This window comes from Gymnoscopelus microlampas (genome assembly GCF_963454915.1).
Source record: "Gymnoscopelus microlampas genome assembly, chromosome: 13".
NCBI lineage: Eukaryota > Metazoa > Chordata > Actinopteri > Myctophiformes > Myctophidae > Gymnoscopelus > Gymnoscopelus microlampas.
In genome coordinates, this window is record NC_139950.1 from 48,345,950 (window position 1) to 48,358,449 (window position 12,500).

The 12,500-nt window shown below is 42.7% G+C and overlaps 1 protein-coding gene across 2 annotated transcripts; it reads left to right on the forward strand.

Annotated features, from left to right (window-relative positions):
* The first annotated feature begins 8,966 nt into the window (after nt 1–8,966).
* Nucleotides 8,967–12,432, forward strand: LOC311058339 (complement C1q-like protein 2). Of its 2 annotated transcripts, XM_084075749.1 has the most exons (5): nt 8,967–9,163; nt 9,206–9,227; nt 9,720–9,782; nt 11,176–11,298; nt 12,049–12,432. In XM_084075749.1, the coding sequence occupies exons 1-5, from the start codon at nt 8,969–8,971 to the stop codon at nt 12,336–12,338; spliced, it is 693 nt and encodes a 230-aa protein (XP_083931875.1). In that variant the 5' UTR covers nt 8,967–8,968; the 3' UTR covers nt 12,339–12,432. The 2 variants fall into 2 exon arrangements, with proteins under 2 accessions (XP_083931875.1, XP_083931874.1); XM_084075748.1 differs by having other exon boundaries at nt 8,967–9,227.
* Nucleotides 12,433–12,500: the final 68 nt, after the last annotated feature.

Genomic DNA, 12,500 nt, shown 5'->3' on the forward strand with positions numbered 1-12,500 from the left:
CCTTGTATTGTGAATTTGTACTTCCATGTACTGTTGTTCTCATGTCTTACTAAATAAAGTACATCAATCAATCAATCAAACCTCAGGAACCTTGTGGGTGTGAAGATCTGTTTCTCAACGTGTGGTCCGAGGACCGCCAGCGGTCCAAATGGACCCTTAAGGGTATGTAACTCTGAGAGTGTACACATGGAACCAAATGGACCCTTAAGGGTCTGTAACTCTGAGAGTGTGCACATGGAACCAAATGGACCCTTAAGGGTCTGTAACTCTGAGAGTGTACACATGGAACCAAATGGACCCTTAAGGGTCTGTAACTCTGAGAGTGTACACATGGAACCAAATGGACCCGTGATGATTTTACAGTGTAGACTGGGTTTCCACCAATTTAGTTTAGTTATTCTCAACCTTTTTTAGTTTCAAGGACCTATAGTTTGATATGCATTACACCATGGACCCCCCACTCTACACTGTAAAATCCTCAGTGTTCATTTAACTATTGAGAGTGTACAAATTTGTACACTCTCACAGTTACAGACCTCTAAAGGGTCCATTTGGACCCCTGGTGGTCCCCGGACCGGCCGTTGAGAACCAGTGTCATTGACGAACGGAGAAAGGTTCAAAGGTCGTTCCTTTCAGAGGTTTCCTGTCGTGTGATTTTCTCTCCAGACGTTAGTTGATCATCAACAGGTTCAACTTGAAGCTCTTATTATGGTAAGATGATCATCTTTCTCTCATTTGTTACCAGACTATATTGTTTCTTATGGTAAGATGATCATCTTTCTCTCATTTGTTACCAGACTATATTGTTTACAGTAACTTTCTTGTGGTGGCATTATAGTAATAATATCACCAGGACAGACAGTATACCATCAGCAGCATGAAGTTATGTCGTAAAGAACCTATTCTCTAGACCAGTGTTACTCAAACTTTTTCATGTCATGGACCCCCAAATGAATATGCATTTGGCCGCAGACCCCCATCTGAACTTATTGTGTGCCCCGTACAAGATTGGTGCTGTTAAAATGTTTTAAAAAAATCAAAATTGCTCAAAGATTTTTTTTTCAAGATCTTTTGAAAATAGCAGATCTACAAGCTCACAGCGAGTCACGATGTGACCGTGAGCGGCCAAGTGGCTGGGGGTTGAACCCCGACCTCCAGGGCCGGATCTAACATATGGGCACTTTGGGCACGTGACCAGGGGTCCCTGTGCATGAAATGGCCCTCTGTGTTAGGAGAACACAGAGGGTCTTTTTAGCTCTGCAAAAATATCACTCATTCTCTCGATGATTATCCAATCAGAATTAAAGTCGTCATGAAATGGCTTTATTACTAACGTATTTGCTAAGTTTAGCTCAGAAACGAGGGTGTGTTTTGATAACCAATCATAGTGTCAGCTGACGGCCCCGTTCCCTCCGAGCTATGGGATCGCTGGCCTCACACACACTGCACTGATCAGAGCGCAGCTGAGGGACAGAGAGAGACAGAGAGGGGAGCAAATAATGCTGCAGCACTTTTGTACTGCATTGCTTGTTCCTCACCTCCAATGTTTTTAGATACATATTTTAATGTACTGTTTGAGTTTAAAATAAGTAATGCACCGTCTGACCGCCATTTTGAGTTGGATAAAGAACGTAGCAGACCAACTGTGTCTCCCTAATTAAACTCAGGTGCGAGTGGAGGAACGTGCAGCTATGGGAATGAAACACGTGAATGGAATCAAGATTTATTTATATCCATAAAGGCCTTATCTATGTCAGTGGTTGCCAAACTGGGGGTCGGGGTCCCCAAATGATTAGCTTAACATGTTGTTTTCTCACCCAACAGTAAATAAACCAACATACAGTATAAGTGTATACAGGGTATCTACACATTTATAAAGTTATAATTTAAGGACTTTTAGGACCTGTTTAATACCAAATATGAAAAAATGTCAAATATGACATAAGAAAGAGGCAAACATTGTGAAAATAGCTGATCTACAGGGTTGTAGATCAGCAATTCTCACATAGACTGTATATACTGTGTTGTATAGACGTAGACTGTATAGAATGTGTTGTATAGACTGTGTTGCATAGACATGGACTGCAGCCTTTGAACAATAGGTGTATGGATGGACTGGATTTAATACACCAGTTTACAAGCTGAAATGTATTAACATTGGGTTTAATCATGTCTTGGATGTGTGGTGCGTGTTTGTGCCATATGGAGATTAGCTGTCCACAGACGGACGGACACACGGACGGATGGACAGACAGGGAGCATAAGTTATGCTCCCTGTCTGTCCATCCGTCCGTGTGTCCGTCCGTCTGTGGACAGCTACAATTTCTGTTCTTGTCTCTGCCAGGCCGACTATGTTATGCTGCATAACATAGTCGGCCTGGCAGAGACAAGAACAGAAACAGAAAATAAACTACATGTATCTTTCCTACAGAAAGTACAGAGGGTGACTGGATTAAATATTAACATTTTATCTACCGTTGAATTGCTTTTATTGAGAGCTCAGAGTCTGTCTGTCTGTCTGTCTGCCCGCCCGTCTGTCTCTTTCACTGTCTCTCTGTCTGTCCATTCACCTCTACTCTAAACCTCTCAGGTTATAGGTCTGTCTGTTTGTTTGCCTGTCTGTCTGTCTGTCTGTCTGTGTGGTATAAACAAAATTCCTTTTTTTGGGTGTTTTTTACAGTTGTAAGTCTCTGAGGCCACAATGAAAAGACTTAAAACAATTCACCTCATTGCATGTTCAACTTTTAAATTAGTCTATTTTCATCTTGCCAGGTGTCTTGCGATATGCACCACTTCATAGGTCATTGATGAGACACCATTGCATTATGTTAAATATAGACTCAAGACAGACTGTTTCACATGTATAAACATGTGATCTTTACCATGTGAGTACAGACAGTTATCTGCATCAGTGGAATGCATGTATGGACCCAAATTGTAAGCATTATATACCAATAAATGGAATCGAGTTGAAATAACTTGCCTCCAAATATTTTGCCTTTTAACATTTAAAGATTTTGTTGTGTGGGTCGTTTTGTTTTCCTTTGAGAATAAAAGGTCGCTGCACAATATTTTAACTTCCCACACTCACAGGTGTTCCTCAAGGCTCTATTTGTCGTGCTATATTGTCTATTACGTATATTAAAGGATCTACACCATGAATTGTTTATATCCCTCAAACGTTTTTCAAAAGGTTTGAGCCTAAATCAAGCCTCAGATATCCTCATTCATTACATTACATTACATTACATTACATTACAGTCATTTAGCAGACGCTTTTATCCAAAGCGACCTACAATAAGTGCATTCAACATACTGTAGGTAGGGAACGAAACTACTAATCACCAGAGGTCTTAAGTGCATTTCCTGTAAAAACAAGCAACCAAGAGTATACCTAGCGCTAAGGTAAAAGTGCAATATATCAGCTACCTACTTTCTTAAACACATGAGATAAAATAGTCAAATCAAATGAGCACAAGCTAATAGATCCAATACAACAATACAACAATAGTTCTTACTACTAGTTAACAACAAGTAGGCCAGGCAAAGAGGAAGGGTAGCGTTTCCTGAAGAGGTGGGTTTTCAGCCTGCGGCGAAAGATGGACAGTTCATTCCACCACTGTGGGGCCAGAACAGAAAAAAAGTCGTGACCGTGTCGATCGACCAGAAGGACCGTTGAGTGGCGAGGGAATCAGTCGCCCCGAGGTGGCAGACCGGAGTGGTCGGGCAGGGGTGTGGGCATTGACCAAAACCCGGAGGTAAGAAGGAGCTGTTCCTTTCACTGCCATATAGGCTAGCACCAGGGTTTTAAACTGAATGCGAGCCGCTACGGGGAGCCAGTGCAGAGAACGGAGAAGGATAGTTGTGTGAAAGAACTTGGGGCGGTTGAACACGAGACGAGCCGCAGCTTTCTGAACAAGCTCCAGAGGTCTGATGGCAGATGCCGGAGCACCAGCCAGGAGGGAGTTGCAGTAGTCCAGGCGGGAGATGACAAGAGCCTGGATGAGCACCTGGGCTGCCTTCTCCGTGAGGAAGGGGCGAATCCTCCTGATGTTGTAGAGGAGGAATCTGCAGGACCGTGTCACTGATGCGATGTTAGCCGAGAACGACAGTTGATCATCCAGGATCACACCCAGATTCTTCGCAGTCCGAGTTGACGTCACCACAGCGTTCTCAATGGTGATGGCCATGTCTCGGTGAGGACAGCCCTTCCCCGGGATGAACATCAGCTCGGTCTTGTCCAGGTTGAGCTTCAGGTGGTTCGTCGACACCCACTCCAAGATGTCAGCCAGACAAGCAGCAATGCGTGCCTACACTTGTGTGTCAGAGGGGGGGAATGAGAGGATCAGCTGGGTGTCATCGCCATAGCAGTGGTAGGAAAAGCCATGGGAGTGGATGACAGCACCAAGAGATGTAGTGTAGAGAGAGAAAAGAAGAGGACCCAGAACCGAGCCTTGGGGAACCCCAGTAGTGAGCCTGTGTGGTTCTGACACAGACCCTCACCTGGTAGGAGCGACCCGTCAGGTAGGATGCAAACAGGGAGAGTGCAGAGCCTGAGACACCCATCGCCTCGAGGGTGGAGAGGAGGATCTGATGGTTCACTGTGTCGAACGCTGCAGACAGGTCCAGGAGTATCAGGACAGAGGAGAGAGAGTTCGCTCTAGCGGCATGGAGCGACTCCGCCACTGCCAGGAGGGCAGTCTCTGTCGAGTGACCCACTTTGAACCCAGACTGGTTGGAGTCCAGGAGGTTGTTCTGGTGGAGATACGAGGACAGTTGTTTGAACACAGCACGTTCGAGAGTTTTAGATAGGAAGGATAGAAGGGAAACCGGTCTGTAGTTCTTGACTTCAGAGGGGTCAAGTGACGGTTTCTTGAGGAGGGGGGTGACTCTGGCAGTCTTGAAAGTAGAGGGAAAGTAACCAGATGTCAGAGAGGTGTTAATAAGGTGGGTTAAGAAGGGAAGAAGTTCAGGTGCAGTGGACTGCAGCAGAGTGGATGGGACCGGGTCCAGAGAGCATGAGGTGGGACGGCTAGAGGTAACAAGGAGAAGGACCTCGTTAGGGGAGAGGGGAAAAAGTGGGATAGAGAGGTGGAGCGGGGGGGGGGAGGAGTAGATGGAGTAGATTCCAACTAACTTCTCTCTGGCTTATAAAGCACTTTCACCTGCAATACCACATTGTCCTGTTTGGCACGGGGCGCTATTGAGCCAGTTTGTATGCATGTTATCTCCTGGTTCTGTGTGGAAAAAGTAAAAAAAATCACACCCAGTGTGAAGTGGGCGGTGTGTGGTCATCACAACATGACTCACTTTAAAAAAAGGATAAATGGCTTTTTTTAAATTCCATACTGCTATTCATAGGGCAGCACATGTGTCATGTGTTTCGCTAGCCAATCACAGTCCTGAATTTGCAAAGTCAGCCAATCACATTACAGTTAGTGGTGATGACACTAGCTGTAATGTGATTGGCTGATATGAAAAAAGTATCGATTTGCATTAACAATGGAAGGGTTAGGGGGTACACAAATTTTTTGGTCGGTGTCCAAAACTCACTTATAGGGGGCGGCTACACCGCCCCAAAAATAAAAGTAAGGGATTGTACCGAATGTGACGTCACGTTCGGGTGCAAATCAGTTTGGTCTGTTTTGAGCCCAATTTACAGAAAACCCCAGATATGCTGTGAAAGCCTGAGTGTTCAAACTGGGGTGTTTTTTTGGGATAGAAGAGAGGTAGGGGAGACCAAAAACACACAAAAAAGAAGGAAAAGTTCAAATTCATGGTGTAGTCCCTTTAACAATAGTATAAACACACTGCAGACCTGCATTTCCATTTATATGCAGATGACACAACTTCTCGGATTCTGTACACGTATCTGTTCACATGTTGCAACTTGACTTTGATAAAATCCAGAAATCATTGGTAGATCTTAAACTGGTTTTAAATACTGACAAGACCACGTTTATTCTTGATTTACCAAGGGAAGAGTTTTTAACGATGATGATCCTCAGCTATGTACTTTAAATGGTACTTCCATTGAACAAGTTCCTCATTATAAATACGTAGGGATTAGGCTTGATGATTTAATAGAGGCACAATGGTGAAGATCCTTGAGGCTTATGGTGTACCTCCCAACCTTCTCCGGGCTATAGAGACCATGTATGCAGGAACAAAGGCCAAGGTGGTGACCCCAGATGGCAACAGTGAGGAGTTTGACATCCTGGCTGGTGTAATGCAAGGGGACACCCTAGCCCCCTTTCTCTTCATCATAGTCCTGGATTATGCGCTCAGGAAGGCCATCAGCGGACGAGAGCAGGATCTTGGATTCACATTAACTCCAAGGAGGTCAAGACGACACCCCACAGTGGTCTTGACAGACCTGGACTATGCGGACGACATCGGCCTGCTCTCCTACAGTGTGGAACAAGCACAGGAACTTCTAAACAGAGTGGAGCTAGAGTGTTCCAAGGTTGGCCTTGGAATAAATGCCAAGAAAACCGAGGTTATCACCTATAACTTACCGGAACACCCACCCCTGACAACAGCAGGAGGCACCGTGCTGAAGGAAGTGAATGACTTCAAGTACCTGGGCTCATGGGTCAACTCCACCGAGCAAGATCTTAAAGTGAGGAAGGCACTTGCATGGAAGGCCCTGAATGGCATGACTAGTGTATGGAACTCCATCCTCCCCCGACAAATCAAACTCAGCTTCTTCTTTGCAACGGTAGAGTCTGTTCTCCTGTATGGCAGTGAATGCTGGACCCTGAAGCCAACCCTACAGAAGTCTCTGGACGGGTGCTACACCAGAATGTTGCGTGCAGTACTTAACATCGACAGGAATGTACATGTCACCAACAAGACCCTATATGAGGGAATACCAAGGGTGAGCGATAAAGTAGCTGCCAGGAGAATGAGACTAGCAGGACACTGCCAAAGACACCAGGAGCTGCCAGCCAGCAAACTGGTGCTGTGGGAACCAACACATGGGCACCGGTCTCGAGGACGTCCCGCACTAACATATGTGGATGTACTCAAGAAAGACGCAGGAGCGCAAAGCACAGACGAGCTGGCCGGATGTATGGAGAACCGGGATGACTGGAAGCAACGATGGAGGGCTCGTCTGCGGACGACCTAGAGAGATTTAATACACAGTACACATATTGATCTTTTAACAAAGAAGAACAAATGACAAACGTAAAACAATTTCTTGCTAGAAAAGCCAGACTATCCACTTTAATACATAGAAGTGCTCTTTAAAATTGTCAGGGGCACTTGTTTAATGTCTTTTGAATTATGCCTGTACATTGTGGTGACTAGCTTCCCCTCAGATCCTTAAAAGTAAACTGTAGAGTAGACCTCTAAAATGAATTAGTTAGCTTAATCCTTAACTCCATACCAGAAATGATCTCCTCCCTGCTCATTGTATTAATGTGAAACTTTGCACTCACCCTCCCTGGAAGTCAGAGCAGAACCTCTGGCAAAAATATTTCACATCGGCCTATTATAGCGCCACCATGAGGACGGTTTTAGCAAAACCCATTATTTGCTACTATTCCTACAGATGTTGTCCAAACCTCACACAATTCGGTACACCTTATCTCTGTAGTCATGTGATCAAGTCATATCTGTCACATTTCTCCTATTCCATTCCGATTGGCTTCGATCGGCTTCAAAAGTTTGGAGGAGTGGCCCATGTTGCACAAAGTGCCACAAATCATCAATGCAGTGCCTGATTACTGTGAAACTTTGCATGCACACTTACAGTAGGCCAAGGAAGAGCCTCCACCCTAAATTATTTCACATCGGCCTCATGGTGGCGCTACAACACCCCACTTAGCGTTTTGGCCAATAACTCCTATTGGTCGTACAATAAAAGTGTTTTTTCCATGGATCATCACTCTTCATATGGGCCAGATTGTGCAAGGTTACATTTTCCGGCATTTTCTTCTAAACAAATTTTTGCTACTATAACTACAGATATTATCCAAAACTCTTAACTCACACAAATTGTTACACATTATCTCTAGGATAATGTGTTCAAGATGTATTAGTTAGATTTTTCCGACCCCATTCCAAGTGGCTATGATTGACTTCCAAAGTTTGCGGGCCCTGGGTAGGCAACCCGGCCTGGCGGAGACCTTTGCCCCGCGGAGCACACTTTTCTAGTTGTTATTATATAGCTTCTGTACAGTATGTATTATATATGTTGCTTGTAGGTAATTACGAAATTAAGTCACATATATAGGGCTGGTTGAATAGCAGCTTGGCCAAATTATATCCAGAGATTAGTTGAGTTCTAGCTCGCTCCATACTGTACCCATGTTGTTATTCTTATTTCTATTGTCTTGTACTTTGGATATTATAGAATATAATCAAAACTTCTCTCTACTAACCTCCCACCCTCTACCCCACAACATGTGGCACTCAGTTTACACACACTTACACTCAAAGCAACACAATGGCATTAGGCTCTCTAGCTTTATTGTGTTTTATCCTTTTGAATCGATTAAATTAGGCTGCGGCTCAAGGAAAGAGTGAATCGGCTACGGAGAGGGAGAGCAATGCTGGACCAGGTTCCCCCCCAATGCCTGACAACTGGACTGTGCTGAGACAGCTGTTAGACATGGTGCGAAGCCTGGGAGACACCGTGTCAAAACAGGGAGCGATGCTGGATTTCATGGAGAAAAAGGTGGCAGCCAGCGAGGCAGAAGCCAAGGAGCAGAGGAACTTAGTGACAGGTTAGGACGGTCAAGATGCTATATGCTTATTGTGCAAAAATAAGTTAAAATAAGTTGTATTGGTACAGACTGATACTGTGTATGTTTAAAATGTTTCATAGTTTAACATGTAACTTTCTCTGTGATATGTTTCAGACATGGCTGCTAAATTGAGTAACTTTAAGACCAGACTCACTGCCAGTGAGGACAAGGTGGAGGACCTTAAGGCCAGAATGTGGACCAGTGAGGCCAGAATGTGGACCAGTGAGACCAAGGTGAAGAAACTTAAGACCAGACTCACTGCTAGTGAGACCAACGTGGACGACCTGAAGACCAGACTCACTGCCAGTGAGGACAAGGTGGACGACCTGAAGACCAGACTCACTGCTAGTGAGGACAAGGTGGACGACCTGAAGACCAGACTCACTGCTAGTGAGACCAAAGTGAATGTCCTTGAGACCAGAATGAGTACCAGTGAGACCAAGGTGCAGGACTTGAAGAAAGACAGTGAAGGTAATTTGAACAACAAAAGCGTTAGTAGTAAATGTATGTAGAAGAGGGTAGTTTTGAAAAAAATAGTTATTTGGGGTTGTTTACTTCAGTTAAACTCAGAGAATAGATGCTGTTTTGATTATGTGATTTGATGAGCAATGTGACTAGCTGACACCTACTCTGGATTAATGTCATTTAGTAGTAGTAGAAATAGTTTATTTTGGTCATTAGCCATGTAACACTTCATACAACTAAACAAAAACAAAACAGCACAAAATAGCGACCAGACTACCAGTGAGGTCATGACTTGAAGGAAGAAAGTGAAGGTAATTTGAACAGGAGATGATCAGTGATACAGCTAGAAGAGGACAGTGTTGAAAAACTAAATAGGCTGGTGTTAATTACTTTAGTTGAGCTCAGAGAATAGATGCTGTTTTGATATATTTTACTGTATGTTTGAGTGGCTAAGCTTTCTACATGTGAAAACTGCATGAGTGTTTTATCTGATTTCAGCCCACCATGCTCAGCTGTCCACCAAGCTGACTGCTGCTGAGGACAAAGTGCAGAAACTGTGGAGTAAGTATGTTTAGCTAATTAAACATACAAACATTCAAAAACCTCTTTGGAGATAAGGTTTATTGAATGTTCCCAAATAATGTTCATGATTATACCACTAGTGCCCCCCACCCCCCATACTTTACTATGCTTGCAATGCAATGCAATATCCTGATCTGTATTTGACACTTTCTAATGAGTAATGTAGTGTCTGTTTAGATTTTCCCAAATCTAATATATTCTATCCACATCTGAAAAAGTAGTTTATGCTTTTATTTCTCCTTGACTACTGTAACTCTCTGTACACTTACTCATGAGTCTCTCCATCATCTGAATGTTGTACTGCATCAGCTTTACAGGCTACAAAACAATGGACCACATTTCTGTGATCCTGTATGTCTGTCAATCTCTTTTAGAATAGATTTTAACATGTTATTCATCACATTAGGCCAGCTCTGCTGTAGCTCTGACATACAGTACATTAGTTTGCATTCATTTAGACACAGACCTCCCTTATTCTGAGTGTGGGACCCCCTCAAAGTGAGAACTTTCTTTTACTTTCTTCAGTATTTCCAATTTGAAATACTTTTACTTCTACATCTCAGAGGCAAATATTGTACTTTTAGCTCCACTATAATTATTTGGCAGCTTTAGTAACTAGTTACTTTCAGATATAGATTATTATCACAAAACATATTAACCTCTTAAGCTCAATATATATTTTGGCCATTTGAAAATATCAGATCTACAAGCTCACAACGTGTCACATTGTAACGCGTTGTGAGCTTGTAGATCGACTATTTTCAAAAGAGTTTTATACCTTTTGAAAACTTGAAAAGGGACATTCTGCATAATGAGTACTTTTACTTTCGGTACTTTAAGTACATTTTGATGCCAATACTTTTGTACTTTTACTCAAGTAAATTTTGAATACCAGACTTTTACTTGTAACAGAGTATATCTACATTGTGATATTGATACTTTTACTTAAATAAAAAATGGTGAGAACTTTTTCCACCACTGCACGCCTACACACACACACACACACACACACACACACACACACACACACACACACACACACACACACACACACACACAGTTGGTATAATATATCGTCGCTGTCAGGCAGAAACCTTTTATCTCCATATTTCCACTTTTCTTCTTCCCGTAAATGAATGCCGTACTTCATCATACAAGAGTGTCGACACTAAAGTAGTGAAAATAGCAGATTTACAACACATCGCACATCGTGACGCATTGTGAGCTTGTAAATCTGCTATTTTCACTATTTTAAAACGTTTGTTAATAATAATAAAAGAAAAAGGAATAGTTTTGGACATACAAGGTTTCCTCCTGACAACAACAATATACTTTAATATGAAACAATATGATAATGTTGATGTGTTGACAGACAAACCAAAGGTGGCCTTCTCTGTGGGTTTGGATGGACACTTTGGACCAGTTAGTTCTGAAACCACTGTGATCTACAAGAAGGTTCACACTAACATCGGCAACACATACAATCCATCTACAGGTAGGTGGAGATTACATTATGTTAATTACCTTTACACTATCAATTACCACCAGCTAATTACACAACTTATATAACAGACTATCAGACATAAATACATTACAGTACAATCTAAATCAGTGGTTCTCACACTTTTTCATGTCAAGGACCCCCAAATTGATATTATATTTGGTCACAGACCCCCATCTGTAAATATATTGTGCCAGGGACCCCCAGAAGAGAAGATTTATGTTACAAATGTTTGCCTAAAAAATAATTATTCAAAAACTTTCACTTATACGTTCAAGATTTTTTTTAAATAGCAGATCTACAAGCTCATAGCGCGGCACCAAGTGCCGCGCTATGAGCTTGTAGATCTGCTATTTTTGAATAGCCATTAGCCAAAGTATAAAATGTTAAAGTGGTTAAAATGATTGTGACGCTATAGTAAGTAATTTAGCTGGGGACCCCCTGGAACCTCCCCAAGGACCCCTGGGGTCCCCAGACCCCACTTTGAAAACCAATGATCTAAATACATTTAATGTATCATCATTTAATGTGTCATCAGGAATCCAAAGAATTAAATATTGATTAAACCACTGACTAATTTCCACAAAATGACAGGAGGGTTTATTAACAGAGTATACATAATGTGTGTGTGTGTGTGTGTGTGTGTGTGTGTGTGTGTGTGTGTGTGTGTGTGTGTGTGTGTGTGTGTGTGTGTGTGTGTGTGTGTGTGTGTGTGTGTGTGTGTGTGTGTTTGTTCTGTCTCAGGTATCTTCTCAGCACCATTGAAAGGAGTCTATCAGTTCAGATTTACTGCATGTGACGACCGGGATTCAGAGCTTGTGTACGTCTGCATGTATAAAAATGAGCAGAGACTCATTTATAACATTTCAAAGAATAATGGTAACACATATTTATACATGTCTAATGGAATGATCCTCGAGCTGGAGCAGGGAGACAGAGTTACCATGCGTTTACCTGGTGGTTCCTTCAGGCTCTGTGGTGACAACTCATGCAACGGCACCACATTCAGTGGTGTTCTGCTCTATTCTATGTGACACAGGGACTGATACCATTACTTAATAGAGTGTATTCTATGTAACACAGGGACTGATACCATTACTTTATAGAGTGTATTCTATGTAACACTGGGACTGAGGGGGGGGGGGGGGTTCAGGGGGTCTTCAGCAAAAATAACAATCATTTTAACACCTTTATCC

What these genes read in the sequence shown, in the direction of transcription:
- LOC311058339 (XM_084075748.1), top strand. Translation starts at nt 8,969, where the DNA reads ATGTGGACCAGTGAGACCAAGGTGAAGAAACTTAAGACCAGACTCACT. An exon ending in CTTGAAGAAAGACAGTGAAG is followed by an intron (nt 9,228 to 9,719) that starts GTAATTTGAACA and finishes ATCTGATTTCAG; the next exon opens with CCCACCATGCTCAGCTGTCC. An exon ending in CAAAGTGCAGAAACTGTGGA is followed by an intron (nt 9,783 to 11,175) that starts GTAAGTATGTTT and finishes ATGTGTTGACAG; the next exon opens with ACAAACCAAAGGTGGCCTTC.